We start from the raw sequence: 16,201 nt of genomic DNA, 5'->3' as shown, positions 1-16,201 counted from the left end.
TTTTGGTCAAATGCAGATTTTTTAATGAATAAGATTGTTCAGTATACAGTAAATAAATCACTACATATAATTTTTAAAAATATATATTTAAATTTTAGTTGTAAAATTGGATACAATAATTTTATTACAATACATTAATGTAAAAAATCGTGTTTTGAGAGATTGCTCCAGGCCCAAGTGAAAATCAGGCCCGTCAAACCATTCGAACGATAAGGTGACGTGGCGAGAATCTGAGAAACGATAAGGTGTGTCTCCTCCGACTCTTTCGTCATCGTCTGAGCTTACCAAACTCCAGTCAATGGCGATGACAACGACTACACTCTTCCATGCACTTGTTCCTTCCAACACTTACAAACCAGGAGCTGTCTCCTCTTCCTTCGTCTCAGTTCCTCGCTCCTCAACTCCACCTTCTTCGCCCTCTCTCCAGTTCCGCTCGCTTGTTTCAGACACGACGTCGATCTACGGTCGTAGGAAGTTTACCGGGAATCTCAGAAGAGTATCCTTAACCGTCTCCGCTGCCGCAGCAGCTGAGCCTCTCACCGTCCTCGTCACCGGTGCGGGTGGAAGAACAGGTTATCTCTCTCTCTCTCTCTTTCTTGTCCATCACGTTATAGCTGATCATGTTCAAGAACGCTAAGAAGATTTGTTCCTATGCATGTCAGGGCAAATCGTGTACAAGAAGTTGAAGGAGAGGTCGGATCAGTTCGTGGCGAGAGGTTTGGTGAGGACGAAAGAGAGCAAGGAGAAGATCGGTGGAGAGGATGAAGTGTTCGTCGGAGATATTCGTGACCCTGAGGCCATTGCTCCTGCTGTTCAAGGGATTGATGCTTTGGTCATTCTTACGAGCGCTGTACCGAAGATGAAACCTGGTTTCGATCCTAGCAAAGGAGAGAGACCTGAGTTTTATTTTGAAGAAGGAGCCTATCCTGAACAGGTGACAACAACTACTGTGTTCTTGTGGGTTTGTACATTCTTGTTTGGTTTTTGATTCTTTGTCTTTCATTTGTAGGTTGATTGGATTGGTCAGAAGAATCAGATAGATGCTGGTTTGTAATCATTTCTTTAAGCTTTTTATTTGGATTATGTAGTGATTAATAGGCCACTAACCTTATACCCTTCTAAAGTTTCAATGGGACATAATTAATATATAAAAGACTTGGACCGTTCCACGGGTTGCTAACTGGTTTTGAGTTGGAAGTTTCGAATACTTAACACTTTTGCATGTGTCTTTATAGAGAGACCCCCGTCCCTCTACTAAGACACATGAAGCATTAGTTTTAGGCCACATAATATAAAGTAAATTATAGGCCACAACTTATGAAGTTGTTTGTAGATGAAATGGTTAAACAAGTGAAGTACGACTTCTATATATGGGGTTCGAATATTACTACTACCATTGTTTTTAATAATTTTAGATAAAAGTTACATTAGAAGACCACATTTTCTGATAGGCTTTAGGCCACGTAAAAGTTTGGAACGGCACTGCCCTTGATGATCTTGTCTTTTTTGAACAGCTAAGGCAGCTGGAGTTAAGCAGATTGTTTTGGTCGGGTCAATGGGAGGAACAAACATAAACAACCCCTTGAATAGCATTGGCAATGCCAACATTCTGGTGATTCCTCTTTCTTTGTTTTCTTTTTTCTTGAACAGAGAAAATGAGTTTCACAGCAAAACGTTCACAATCTTTAAGCATCGTTCTGTAAAATTTGTAGGTTTGGAAGAGGAAAGCTGAGCAGTACTTGGCTGATTCGGGTATTCCATACACCATCATCAGGTTAGACTTTTCATATGATTCTTAATTTGCAATGGTGGAATCTATTCATACAAATATTCTCTGTGGAATCAGAGCTGGCGGTCTGCAGGACAAAGAAGGTGGCATCCGAGAACTAATTGTGGGAAAAGATGACGAGATTCTTGAGACAGAAATGAGAACAATAGCAAGGGCTGATGTTGCTGAAGTCTGCGTTCAGGTGTGTGTACATTAGAATTGTTGCACCATATTTTTTTAAAAAATCAGTTTGTGTCTCCTCTAATCCATGGTGTGTCTTATTCGAGCAGGCGTTGCAGCTAGAGGAGGCAAAGTTTAAAGCACTTGATCTGGCCTCAAAGCCAGAGGGAACAGGCACCCCAACAAAGGATTTCAAGGCACTTTTCGCTCAAGTTACCGCTCGGTTTTGATCTTCTGTTACTTTGTCTTTGTAGCAGAGTCATAGGATTAGAGACTGAGAGGGATAATAAGTTCATTATGTGAGATAAACATGTCTGAATTAGCTCTTTCTATATTTTTCAAGGGGTCTTCCCCTAAGTATATTTTGTATGCACCATTCACAAAATCCCAAAGTCGAAAAGATCGGGATTGATCTTCGCTATCAAGTTTAGGACACCGTCTCTTCAGCTTTCTACTTTGACTGACTCATCATGCAAGTTCTCAGCCCTGTACAGACAAATAACAACAGTATACTCATCCTTGTCGATATCAAGAACTTGAAGCTCAATAGAATCCCACTTCTTACCAATTTCTTTGTACTCAAATGTCCCACCAATGTGTGAATGGACTATCATGTAAAAATATATTGGGAGCCTCTACGGTTATGCAGTCAACTTCTATCCTTGTTGACTACATAACCAATCAATCAGTTGGAATCTCAAATTAACCAAGAAAAGGGAAAAGTGTTGTTTTGAAATAGTTTCACGCATCACAAAAGTATAGAAGTTGATTTTAGTTGAGTTGAAATGTTGATCTCATTAGAAGAACCCGCTGTACATATTGGGTAAAATTTGATGTTGGTAAAGCAAGAGTCAAACATTTTGGTCATAAACCATAATGAAAAAAAAAAGAGAAGAGCTCTAGAATTTTGTCAACAACAAGATACAATATAATATCATATGAGAAACATCTTTTCTTGAAATATATATGCCGGCTAACAGTATGATGATGAAATTTTGTTTGAATTGTAGGTCTCTCACAATGTGTAGGTGAAAAGATAAACACAAACATAGTTCTCGTTATTTTCATCTCCTTTTTTTAGTTTTTCAGTTCCTGAAATAAAGGTCATAATACATATCATTTAACATGTTTTTGTCCACTTCGTAAGTTTGAAGAACATACAGAAAATGAGTTTCGTTATTGAGAAAAAAACATAAGACTATGTAATAACTTTCTTCTGTACTATTTCCATGATTTAGTTTTTTTTTTTTTTGTCGGCCCATGATTTAGTTTTCATAGTATGAAACAAAAGAACAAGACATAGTTACATTTAGAGAATCATATATTTTCTCTTTGAAGACAAATTTGATAATGTGCAATATTTTCACAAACGATTATGATATACATAATTTGTATCATATTATAATTGTTAATTGATATATGTTTTCTGTCTCAGTATTTTTTTGTTTCATCTTCAATTTTGAGTTTGACTTCTTCAAAATCTTCTTACCACCTTGTGAAGAGGAGCTTCCTAATATAAATAACAAAGTCTATCTCATTAAGAAAAAATAGCAAAAAATAAGCAAAAAAATATAAGCAAAAAATATAAGAAAATATTCAGCAAAAATATAAGTAAAAATAATAACACATGTTTTTATTTTCATTAAAAAGAAAAAATGTTTATATTTTTCAAATAAACTAAAATGTTATCAAAAATAATTCTGCATTCTTAAAATGTGGGTAAAATTCTAAAATTAATATTAAAGATTATGAAGATAAGCAGGCTTGAGAATTTGCAAAAGAGTTCTTCATCTTTTTCATAGTTTTTGCCGAGCCTTATGTCTACAGATTTTTCAATTTTCTTGTACGCCATCAAAGGACATATCTCTCAGACTTTAAGCAGGCTTACTTAATATCTTCCATTGAAGCTTCAAGTCGTTTTATCATGTTGCTCTGTTTAAGCATGATCTGAAAGATGAGAAACACCTTGGAGTTTACACTCTTAATTTCTTCACCTCCATCCACATGAGCTAGCAGTAGGTTAGACATTTATATCATAAAGTCATTTTCTTTTCGTTTAGACATTAGTACTTACTAACATTGACATTTGTAGACTGGGTTTCTATCTAATTAGTTGTTGTATTAGACTCATTTTTATGTCCTTTCTTGCTGGGAAGTGAAGTATGATTGTCTGAGACTTACTGATCAGTTGATTTCTCCTTTGACTTTACACTTTCTCTAAAACAGAAGTTCTATCTCATCATTGCTATTTTTCTCAACTTTTTCATAAGGCTTTTTTACTTTGATTTTTGTCGAACTTAGACCGCGTCGATTGCTGCATTTCCTGGAGACTGCAGCGACTAAACAAGTTCCTGAATTGAAGGGAAGCTTCATTCTGTTCAGCGTCCTTCATCAGTCCAACATTTGCATCAATCATGTATAACAGCTGCTCAATGAACGCTTCAGCCTTCACTTGAGTAGTCATCATTCAAATCTGAAATCATATATTGATCACAGATTCAAAACAACACGGATCCAACACAAGGCACGTGTATTATATAACTCATACATCAAATTTAACCGTCGCCTACTAAAATCTATTCTCCTCTTTCTTGTGTCATGTAGGCTTTTTTTGTTTCTTTGATAGTCTGGTGTCTACAATGCTAACTAGACTTTTAGGGATTTCTCAACTCAGATTTTATTGTATTTGTTTGTTTCTCTTCTTTAATCATTTGATGTCTCAAGCTTGGCGTTGAATCATAGGCACTGGCTCACAGCTGCAAAACTTTCCATAGCTTACAACTTTAATTGATAAAAGTTTACAAAACGTAGAAAATATAAGAAAGAAGTTGTTCAAAAGAAAAAGATAAGAAAAAAGTTGTTCAAAAAAAAAAAGATAAGAAAGAATTTGAAACACGTTGCAATATAAAATAATTAAAGAAAGATGTCATTATTCATTAACAGATTACCATAAATTCTTGAACATGTCTAGCCAATCACAAAACATAACAGAACAAAAACAAAGAGCAGCATCAGTAAGAAAGAATGATCGAAACCCCCTGAACTTAGAAGCACTTCCTGTGAACAATGGACGGGCCTGACTCGTCGTACTCCGCCTTTGCTATCCACATCTGCACAAGTTAAAACAAAATTTGAATGGTTAAGTTGTGAACTCGGTTTAGTTGGTTCAGAGGAAGGAACTGATGGGACTGTGTGTACCTGCTGGAAGGTACTGAGAGAGGCCAAGATAGACCCTCCAATCCAGACAGAGTATTTCCTCTCCGGAGGAGCAACAACTTTGATCTTCATGCTGCTTGGAGCCAAAGCAGTGATCTCCTTACTCATTCTATCAGCAATCCCAGGGAACATTGTGGTTCCACCACTGAGCACAATGTTACCATACAAGTCCTTTCTAATATCCACATCACACTTCATTATAGAGTTATACGTCGTCTCATGGATACCTGGATTCTCCATACCAATCATAGACGGCTGGTAAAGAACCTCGGGACAACGGAACCGTTCAGCACCGATGGTGATCACTTGTCCATCAGGCATCTCGTAGTTCTTCTCAACAGACGAGCTTGTATTAGCCGTCTCGAGCTCCTGCTCGTAGTCAAGAGCAATGTAGCATAGCTTCTCCTTAATGTCTCTAACAATCTCACGCTCTGCTGTCGTGGTGAACGAGTAGCCACGCTCGGTTAAGATCATCATGAACGCGTCGGTTAAGTCACGGCCCGCGAGGTCAAGACGTAGGATGGCGTGTGGAAGTGCATAACCCTCGTAGATAGGAACCGTGTGACTCACGCCATCTCCCGAGTCAAGCACGATACCGGTCGTACGGCCACTAGCGTAGAGCGAAAGCACGGCTTGAATAGCCACGTACATGGCGGGGGCGTTGAAAGTCTCGAACATGATCTGAGTCATCTTCTCACGGTTAGCTTTAGGGTTGAGAGGAGCTTCGGTGAGGAGAATGGGATGCTCCTCAGGTGCAACGCGGAGCTCGTTGTAGAAAGTGTGGTGCCAAATCTTCTCCATGTCGTCCCAGTTGTTGACGATGCCGTGTTCGATAGGGTACTTGAGGGTTAAGATACCACGTTTTGATTGAGCCTCGTCGCCTACGTAAGCGTCTTTTTGTCCCATGCCAACCATTACACCCGTGTGACGTGGACGACCCACGATGCTGGGGAAGACAGCTCGTGGTGCATCATCTCCAGCAAAACCAGCCTAATTCAAACCAAAAGACACATTGATCATAGGACCAAGAAACAAACATAACTTATGAGTGATAATACCTTAACCATTCCAGTTCCATTGTCGCAAACAAGAGGTTGAATGTCTTCACCATCAGCCATTTTTAAAAAAACTTTTCTGCAAACCAAAAGGATTTGATTTTTATGTTTCCTCACGTTACTTTATTCAAACCCAACGACAATAATATTATCTTAGACCAATCTTGTAATAAAATAATAGAAAGACAAAACCAAAGCAGAGGATAAAAAAGGAGTCAATGTAATAAAAATAAAAATAGTTGAAGATTCTGGTCTATTAAACAAATAAGAAAAAATAAGATGATTACTAAACACAGATCGGAGAACATCTCAAAGGATATTGAGGTGGAATCGACATGACACCAATAGAGGAAGCAATGATAACAAGACAGACACCAGATGCAATAACAACAAAAACTCGCATTACAATGTAACAAATCAAATGAAGAGTGTAGAAAATTACCTGGGATCGAAAACTGAAGGAAGCCCGAGCGAAGAATGAAACGGAAGAAGAAGAGAGAAACAAATTGAAGGAGAAGCGTAGCTAAAACGGGTCCAAAGGCTCCTTCAAATTCGGCTCACCTCGTTTTCCACTACTTTTTTTAACTGACTTTTTAACCCTCTACTTCCACCACCATTCGGTAAATGTATAAGTTTTAACCACAGCTTTCGGTTCGACCGGTACGGTTGATTGGTTTCAGCTGGAATTCAGTTTTGTTCAAATATATTTGTTAATTTTGGTAATAATGTTGGTTTAATTAGTATGTATGGTTGATTGTACCAATGTTTTTTACTTTTCTAATTTTTTATTATTTTAAATTACAAATATACCTATTTTATTTGAGAGGAAATTAGAGAGAAATTAGGTGATTAGTAATGGGGGAAAAGTGGGTAAATGATGATGATAAAGCGAAATAGAGATTTTTATTGTTCTGTTTTCATTTAATTATGAATCTATGATGAAAAGTGTGTTTTGTAAATTGTTTTCTATTTGGACCTTCATTTGATAAATTAGACGACTACGGAAAAAAAAATTCATCCAGCTACAAAAGTTACATAACGACTTTTTTATTTGACGTAAAAAAAGATTTTTTATTTATCTCCATTATTTGTCTCTTAAATACTGCTCAGTTTTTTACCATGCGACTACTCTAATACATTTATCATTAAATATGGAAGAAATAACTTACAATTCATGGTCTTGAAATTTCATTCTTAAACGTACATAATATCTATACCATATAGCAGATATTTTATACTTTCTTGATTTTTTTTACAATAACTAATTCCATATCGTTGTGTCTAATTATTTGAGTTTTACTTTATTGTTTTCATATATCATTTTTATCTAGATATCTTACTAAAGTATGGTAAATATCAAATATATCTATATATATATAAGAAATTGTTTATGTCCGCTCAAAGAAGTATTATTTAGACTGGATATATACATATCATAAATAATAGAAATCAAAAAGTCTAAAAACATAAGATATGATTCCAATCAAGAACTATTGGGTGTATAGTGTAGCGATGCAGCATCAGCACTACATTAGCATAAATCACTAAAGTATATCAGTTACACAAAGATTACTAACATTAAGATACGAAATTAAAGTCTTAAGACTCTTTAACGGCAACAATGTTTTTTCAGAAGAAAAAAACTAAGAATGCATAAAGCGCACATGTAGTTTGGAAACGTAAAGGCAGACGTCAAGTTTGGTGCTTAACTTGCTAGAAGCAGAAAGGCATCGGCAATGCAATACTTTGATTAATTTATTTCCTAGCTAACTAGGGTCGGCCCGCGCTACGCGCGGGTTATGGTTTACGTGTGGTGTATGTAAATATGTAATTATATAATATCTTTGCGTATATTTTATGTGAGTTTCGCAAGAGAAGTGTATAATAATCTCTATGGTTTTGAAGAATGTTAGGATGTGTAGAGATTGTGCATGCTAAAACTTATTATCTTTGATTTTGATGTTTATATGTATATTAATAGGTTGCGGTATAAACATACAATATTGTGTGAATAAGGTGTGGGTAGTGTTCTTGTATTATGTATTATGATAATTATGAATTCATATTGTTTGTTTAATTGTGGGTTGCTATATTTTAGGATCTCAAAAATAGTTTTGTGATTCTCGTGATTATCATTTGAATGAATGGATTGACTGCATTTCGTTACAGTTTATATTATTATGAATATGATATTGATAGCTGAGTAAAATATTGAAAGTGTAAATCTAATTGTATATATTATAAATTAACACTTGAATGTACAATTATAAAATTTCATGTCAAATATTTCAATTCATTTAAAGTCATTGCCTAGCTGTAAAGAAGATTCCTTTGATGCATAAGTAATATAAAAATTTTGAAGCTCAATTATATTTGTTTAATATTATGTAAATAGTTTGGGTTTATTTTTTTTAGTTTCTATTAGCTTCTTAATTTTACAGTTTTAATTTAATATTCTTTATTTTTTTTAATTGAATAACATAAAGTTTTAAACTTTCTTTGTTAAAAGGATTTGTCTTCTAATTTATAATGTATGATTTTTTGCCAATCGACATAAAAACCATAAACGGGTTATAGTCAAAGAGCGAGATCGCTGAATATACCATGATTATGCCGGAGAAAAAACATTAAAAAAATAATCAGAGAATTCAAAATTTATGTTGGTAGAATCGGAAAGAAATTTATCTTGTTTTTTTTTTAAATCATGTTTCTCATGTCTATTTGTCATCTTTGTGATCTTATGTGCCCAGTTTTCCTTACAAAAATAATCTTGCAAATAAAATTATTCCAGTGGTTTCTGAATTGATAATATATTTATATGCTATTTTTTGTATAATTACAAAGTCCCCAAGTGCGGAGAAAAAACTTATCATTCATACAAATAAGAAGTTCATATGGTATTACAGTTGTGAATAGCTTAATATTTCAGCATATTTGGCTTTTAGTATTGTGATACTCAAAGTTTTATGTATTTACAGAGCTTCTAGCACTATGAGAGTTCGTCTCTTTATCTTTCTCTTTCCCTACAATGTTCAAAGCACCCTAAACCAATTTCTTCAATTTTCAGTTAGCTCAAACCAATACAAATTTCTTGTATCAATATTTTGGTTAATTTCTTAAAAATGATGTCATCTTCGTATATTGAGTTCAATTCTCATAAACAAATCTGATTTCAAAATTGACATAAACGATATAATCTATTGATTAATAAAGTTTGTGGCATTCTTACAATATTGTCAACTTGTCACTATCATTACAAATCTTAAATTTATGATTATTATCTCACGTAGCGTCCTTGTTCGGAAACTCGCTAGGCGCAACGCGTGCGGCTGATCAGGGCCTAGCGAGTTATTGAAAAATCGGAAATAAATCGGGAAATACTCAGGAGATTTTTAATAGGGTTTTAATTTTCAATAATACACATATATATTACTTTTGTGGATTCCAAATATTATTATAGTTTAGGTTAATGGGCTGCCTTACTCTATTTGGGCCAGCCAAAACATAATTTGAATAAAAAATGGTAACGTTTTGTAGTTTTTATTTATTTTGTTTTGTAAAATACGAAAAAGATGTAGATGTCATCATCTTCTTTCCTCTTTATTCGGTTCTGCAACTAAACCTTCGCATCCATGATATCTTCGCATCCTAGGCCTCATCCTCTTCATCTTCTTCATCATCGTCCGTCCCCAGCTCCCAACCGTCTACCTCAACTCCCTCTCCGTCTCCAACTTCACCGTCTCCGACAACCGCCTCGCCGGAAACTGGGACCTCGGTCTCCAGTTTCAAAACCCTAATTCGTAGATGTCGCTTCACTACGATGGCGTCTTGTGCACGCTCTATTACGACCGTGCGTCTCTCTCCGAGACGCGCCTGCAGCCGTTCGATCTGGGGACGATGGATCAGACTCCGGTGAACGCGACGCTCGCCATCTCCGGGACGTACCTCGAGGGGCGGTTGGTTGATTTGATTGGGAAAGAGAGGGGCGAGAAGGGAAGCGTCGAGTTCGATTTGAGGGTGGTTTCGTTGGTTACGTTCCGGTATGGAGTGTACCGGAGGAGGAGGTACGTCACGGTTTACTATAATCTCATTTTTTGTCCCGGTATGAAATGTTTTTATGTTATCACAGGGGGACAACCCGTCAAAGACAGGAATTAGGTTCGACGTCTATCTCTCAACAAAACCGAAGCCCACTAACGAAGAAACTCAAGCCCAGCACGAAGTATTGTAACCCATACCGATACGATTAAATGATACGGCGCGTTTCATTGAAGCGGGACACGTGTCAACACTATGGACTTCGACTTTCTGACGTGTCCTCAGCAGGAGAGACTCCAACATTTTTTTATATAATTAGATAATTAAAAGAAAAAAATTTATCGTAACGGTTTTAATACGCATGATGTCACATCAGGTCTCCTTCTAAGGGCCTGACTGGTTCAACCGCAGCGGTTGCGGTTGCGGTTGCGGGAGTTTGCGGATGCGGGTGGTTGCGGTTTCTAGCGGTTTTAAGAGATTTGTACGACTGGTTCTGCGGTTAAAAATTGGTGCGTTTGCGGAATACTTATGACTGGTTAACTACTAAGTGCAGCAGCGGTTAAATAATAAATTAACAATATTTACATTTTCTATAATTATAAAAATATCAAAAATAATAATATTATAATAAATATAAAAGTTATATTTAGAAAGTTATAGTTTATTTTTTTTTAAAATATAGAAAATATTTTTGTTTTAAAGTTTTATAATATTAATTAAAATATAATAGATATATTTTAGCATTTTTATAATTCCAATTTAATTTTTTTATTGAATAATTTTATTTTTGTATTTATATTATTTTGGAAAAAAAAAAAAATTTATCCTCCCTCAACCGCCCGCAACCGCAAACGCTAGCTGGAACCAGCTTTTGAATTTATGAGGTTCAGAGCGATTTGGAGCGGTTTGGAGCGGTTTGAACGATTGTTGCAAAACGCCAACAACCGCTACCAACCGCAAAAGCTGCGTTTGCGGATGGTAGCGGGAAAACCAGTCATACCCTAAATCAGCTAGAGGGTTCCAATACGTTATGTATGCCTTTAGACTCTCTCCCTTGTCACAACAAACACAATAAACTCGCTCCTATCTCCATCTCTAAACAAACCTGAAAAATTGCTAAAGAAACCAAAACAATAATAAAAGGAAAAGCTGACAATTTTCCTGATTAATATTCTTTACCACGTTGGATCTATCTACATCGATAAATCATTATTTCTCCTTCATATTCTTCTTCTCTCTCTGAAGAACAAGAGGGTGTCTCTTTCTTTTCTTCTTTGTGGTGCCCTTCTTAGGTTCTTGAGTTTTGTAGATTTATAGGCATGTCGAAGATCACGAGTCTGAAGCAGGAAGATGTAACGTTAGGTGAGGTTTCAGAGACGAGGGAAGAGGCGTTTTCAGACAATAAACTCGTGTTGGAAACTTGTCGGAAAAGGAAGAGAACAGATGAAGAAGGTGTGGAAGAAGACAATGACGGATTCAAAACACCAACTCGTCCGGAGAATAGAATCCCTGAGGTCAGAGAATGTCCACCGGCGCCAAGAAAAGGCGAAAATAAGTATTCGACGATGCACAGAGGTGTAACAATGTCGTGTCGTAGACGGTTGGGCTTTTCGCCGGGAAATGCTTCGTTTATAACGGATTTGCAGTGGAGGACGACGACCATGACGATCAAGAAATAAGAAATAGAGGAAGAGATAATCTTTTAGTATTTTTTGTGGTTTTATTATTGCCATTTCTAGGTCACGTTTGGAAAATATCTGAACGTTTTTTTCCTGAAGATAGACAAAGAAAAAACCTTGATTGAATTGGTATTTTGTTTTTAAGAGTTCTTGATTCTCAAATATATATTTCTGTATCAAGATGATGATTATTTGTCCATTGTTAGTTTTGTTCTTACTTATGAGTTATGAGTTACTTACAAGAGAATATATCATGTATTCTATCATACATTATATTTGTCTTTTATATGTATGTTGTTTTCGGTTTAATAGTTTTCAGCCATCTAATTGCTCAAATATGTTTTTCATGATGTATTACAACTCTTATTGCTTGTATGATCACGAGAGTTCAACGTTACTACGTTAGTGAAGTGTTTCTGAAGAAACACTGATTGCTTGTATGATCTCGTGAAGTGTACTTTGCATTAGTCAGAGATGGAACGAAAGCAGTAGCCTTGTGATACCGTAAGCAGTAAGCTACATTATATATTTGTTGACAATATTCACTCACAATGAACGAAGCTGATGATATTGTAAAGTTAAAGTTACGCAAAAGAAAGAGAGAGACGTAATCAAAGTGAAAAAGGGTTAGAAACATGAAGAAGAAGACATGACAAGAGATAGAATTTTATAAACACTTTAGGGGTCGAGGCCTTATTTAAGTTCCTTCGACTTATAAAGTTGGAACATCCAATGCTAATTTTATTAAAAAGCCTACGGTGAGAACACTCATCAGTCCTCTCATGCCATAAGCTTCTTCCTTTTTCTTATGGATCTTCAAAAATCTTTTTGTTTAATATTTTTGTTTTGTTGTTCATTTCTTTCTTTTTGTTGCCGTTATGTTCGTTACGTATATGTTACTCTCTTTCTTTTTATGTGGCTTTCGGTTTTGTTGACCTGTCTCCTAATTTGTTAACTAATTGACCATTTATTAATTTGATCGTAGCTTGAATGATACGTTGTAGTTATTTCATTGATTAAGAAAAACAAATAAACAAAAAGAGATGAGAAAGAGATCTACATACATCCGCACTTTGCATAATAAACAAAGATTATATTAAAAGCTTATACCTAAATTTCTCAGACGATAATCTTCACACCAATAGATACATAAAGCAGTGTTGACTGTTCTTCTTTAGTAACCGTTTTTATCAGATTCTAGATTAATCATATGAGATATCCATACATATTGTGTGTATATGTATCATTTGATCGAAAACTTCAGTACTATACATTCTTTGACGAAAGAACGTGTTTACTTGTAGTACATGTTTGTCAAAGTGGATATAAAAGTTCTTGGAAAATTGAATTTTCTAAAAATAGCAAAATTTAGAGCAGAAAGATAGAAAGATCAGTTTGTTGGAGTGTAGAAATGTGTGTAAAAAGAACGTTTTCGACAGTCAATTCTTTTCAATAAAAAGGGAAAATTTCGGGTAGAAATCTATGTAGAAAGAGTAAAAAAATGTAGAAAGAGCATGTGATATAAGTAGGGTTCAACATCGATATTGGCCTATATGATCAGCTGATATGGATCATTGACATTGGTGGTGATACGAGGGAGAATTATAGTTTTTTTTTATAAACCCTATCAGCTATTTGATCGGCAGGAAATCATTAATATTACTAAATGGATTAGTCCAAAAACATATCATCTTAGTCTAATCCACATTTAATTAGATATCTTCCGACAAATATTAAGGGATTAACCAATCATTTATTATGAAATCCAAACCTAAGGGCAGGATTATCGGAGGAGGTGTTTAGTGGGTTTCTTAAAAAAGGGAAACCCATAAAAAAGCAAAAACCGGTTGCTGAATAGCCAGAATAAAGATGGCTATTTGATGGTTTCTTACACTGTTCGCAGGTTTTACTGACACGTGATGGCATGCGATTGGTTGATTTTTAGTTTTTTTGTTAAATTCAGACAAAAATAATAATAATAAAAAACCCATTTGGGTTTCACCGTTAATCATGGTCTAAACTGACTAAACGACAATAATTTAGTTTCCAACGAAAACCAAACTCAAAACAGACGTGGATATGTGCCAAGACTCAATAAATTACCAACATACTCTCACTATGATTGGAAGAATTAAAGCTGTGGTTGGCAACAAGTCCTAGTAAAGTTTGAGCCAACACCACCTTGCATTAAAAGACTTGAAGCAAAAAAAAAAATCAATCTCAAGCTAAACACTTGATATACTTTGAAATTTTCATTAACAAAAACATATATTTTTGTTTAAATACAAGTAACCATTTAATTAAAAATATTGTTGTTATACTTGCCATTTTCTTATTAGTTGTTGTTAGAAATATCATTTTTTGTTTAAATACAAGTAAACAAACGTTGATAAAAAAAAAAAAAAACAAGTAAACAAACATCTTGTGTAACTAGAGATATACATGAAAAATCGCTTGAATTGAACTTTCTTACGAGCATATAAAAATCTATTTCGATTCCACATTATGTAACTTTTTTGAAGCCCAGAGAAAAAAAAAACAATTAAACTTGCTTAATCCCGATTTTAACACTAATTATAAAACAAGATTGCAAAAGGCCCAACTAGATCAATCTAAAAGCCCAATAAATTTCAGTTTAATAGCCCAATGTGTAGAGAAAATACTAGGGCTCCCATTTCATCGCTGTACATATAAAAAACCCTTCGTTGTTTTATTGCAGCGGCTGCTTCTTCATTGCAGGAGGTCGATCTAAGACGAAGGTAATGAGTCCCTCTCTTTGGTATAATTGTCCAAAGTTTCTCATTAGTGAATGTAATGATTCGTAACTGATGTTTGATTCGTTTGGTGTTGGTTTATTACAGAGAAAATGGCAGCACCACAAGTGAAGACTGGTTTGTTCGTGGGGTTGAACAAAGGACACGTGACGACAAGACGTGAGTTAGCTCCTCGTCCCAACTCTCGCAAAGGGGTATGGTTCTCTCGCTTCACTCTCGATCTTTAGACAAGACAAGAGTCTTGGTTTCATGTTTGGTCTAGATTGGAACATGTGGATTCAATAGTATTGTTAATGTTGAGTTATGAGCTGAGAAGTGGTTTTGTGTTGCGATGTTTGGTTTTTTCTGACATTATTGTATATTGTAGAAAACGAGCAAGAGGACATTGTTTATCAGATCACTGATCAGGGAAGTTGCTGGATTTGCTCCTTACGAGAAGAGAATCACCGAGCTTCTCAAGGTTGGTAAAGACAAGAGGGCTCTTAAGGTCGCTAAGAGGAAGTTGGGAACCCACAAGAGAGCCAAGCGAAAGAGAGAGGAGATGTCTAGTGTTCTCCGTAAGATGAGGTAATTGATTACTAACTCAATTTTGATTCCCTCTGCTTCGCAAGAGTTTAGTGTCATGATTCAGACCAACTTGTGTTTACTGAAAATTTGGTTTTTTTGCAGGTCTGGTGGTGGTGGTGTTACTGAGAAGAAGAAGTAAACATCTCTTCTGTTTTATTGGAGCTTTGTTATTTTTAGAACTCTTCAAATTTTGTTTCGATCTTATTGCATATTGCTCAAAACATATATGTGTGTTTTGTTAGTAATATGGACTAATGTTATTTCACACTTCCGTTTTCTCGTTGAGCATTTTAAACCATTCCATGTTTTATTCCCCCCTTTGTTCTTTTATTAAGTCCTCATTATCAAAGCAGGCCTGAAAATCGTAGCCCATTAAATACCAACACCCTTTAACAAATCAGGCCTGATAATGGTAACCCAATACGACTTTATTTAGTGTATTGGGGGCACTAGAGCAATTTCAGTTCGGAATTGAGCTCGTACCTTTGTAAATATTAGATGCTTTGTAATTTATGGTTGCTGCCAATTTTTCAGAAAATCTAAAGATTTAGTATGGAGCTTACAAGATCTACTGGTGAGACATTCCAAGAAGTAAAAGGGAACTTCTGATAACAACAGAAATAACTTTGACCAAACTAATTTCTTAAGATCCATTCACTTGAATGCTCACGTATGTGCTCCACTAAAATGTTGTTTCTATCTATTTTATTTTCCTCAACACATGCCATGGGTAATCCGACGTTTTTATTGCCTTCTTTCTGGTATGTAAACTTGGCTGATTTGGATCTTCTTGGATCAAAGTCTTTAATACTATCTCCTAATTTTTTGTTTTCAAATATTCATGCATATTAAAATTAAAATAAATGTTTACAATTAAATTTATTAATTATTTTTACTATACATAATCTAATAATTATTAATCAA

At 35.3% G+C, this 16,201-nt stretch overlaps 4 protein-coding genes and 1 pseudogene across 4 annotated transcripts; 4 read left to right on the top strand and 1 right to left on the bottom strand.

Annotated features, from left to right (window-relative positions):
- Window positions 1-198: 198 nt before the first annotated feature.
- LOC125608331 (uncharacterized protein At2g37660, chloroplastic) lies at window positions 199-2,324 on the top strand. The gene is made up of 7 exons (XM_048778577.1): window positions 199-572; window positions 663-934; window positions 1,010-1,046; window positions 1,515-1,612; window positions 1,713-1,774; window positions 1,847-1,970; window positions 2,059-2,324. Exons 1-7 carry the CDS (start codon window positions 299-301, stop codon window positions 2,176-2,178), a joined length of 987 nt encoding a protein of 328 aa, XP_048634534.1. The 5' UTR covers window positions 199-298; the 3' UTR covers window positions 2,179-2,324.
- Window positions 2,325-4,831: 2,507 nt separating this feature from the next.
- LOC106407725 (actin-1) lies at window positions 4,832-6,990 on the bottom strand. The gene is made up of 4 exons (XM_013848599.3): window positions 6,662-6,990; window positions 6,223-6,298; window positions 5,147-6,154; window positions 4,832-5,058 (listed from the first exon to the last, which is right to left on the bottom strand). The coding sequence occupies exons 2-4, from the start codon at window positions 6,280-6,282 to the stop codon at window positions 4,993-4,995; spliced, it is 1,134 nt and encodes a 377-aa protein (XP_013704053.2). The 5' UTR covers window positions 6,283-6,298; window positions 6,662-6,990; the 3' UTR covers window positions 4,832-4,992.
- Window positions 6,991-9,855: 2,865 nt separating this feature from the next.
- On the top strand, window positions 9,856-12,258 carry LOC125608238 (annotated as a pseudogene).
- On the top strand, window positions 11,577-11,936 carry BNAA04G29050D (cyclin-dependent protein kinase inhibitor SMR12). Its single transcript, XM_013848818.1, has one exon. The coding sequence runs from the start codon at window positions 11,577-11,579 to the stop codon at window positions 11,934-11,936; it is 360 nt and encodes a 119-aa protein (XP_013704272.1).
- A 2,332-nt stretch (window positions 12,259-14,590) lies between the features above and the next one.
- On the top strand, window positions 14,591-15,587 carry LOC106407316 (60S ribosomal protein L36-2). The gene is made up of 4 exons (XM_013848158.3): window positions 14,591-14,695; window positions 14,798-14,904; window positions 15,078-15,277; window positions 15,380-15,587. The coding sequence occupies exons 2-4, from the start codon at window positions 14,803-14,805 to the stop codon at window positions 15,414-15,416; spliced, it is 339 nt and encodes a 112-aa protein (XP_013703612.1). The 5' UTR covers window positions 14,591-14,695; window positions 14,798-14,802; the 3' UTR covers window positions 15,417-15,587.
- The last annotated feature ends 614 nt before the right edge of the window (window positions 15,588-16,201 follow it).

This window comes from Brassica napus, chromosome A4, assembly GCF_020379485.1.
Source record: "Brassica napus cultivar Da-Ae chromosome A4, Da-Ae, whole genome shotgun sequence".
In the NCBI taxonomy this organism is placed as follows: Eukaryota; Viridiplantae; Streptophyta; class Magnoliopsida; order Brassicales; family Brassicaceae; genus Brassica; species Brassica napus.
This window is presented reverse-complemented; position numbering and strand designations above follow the sequence as displayed.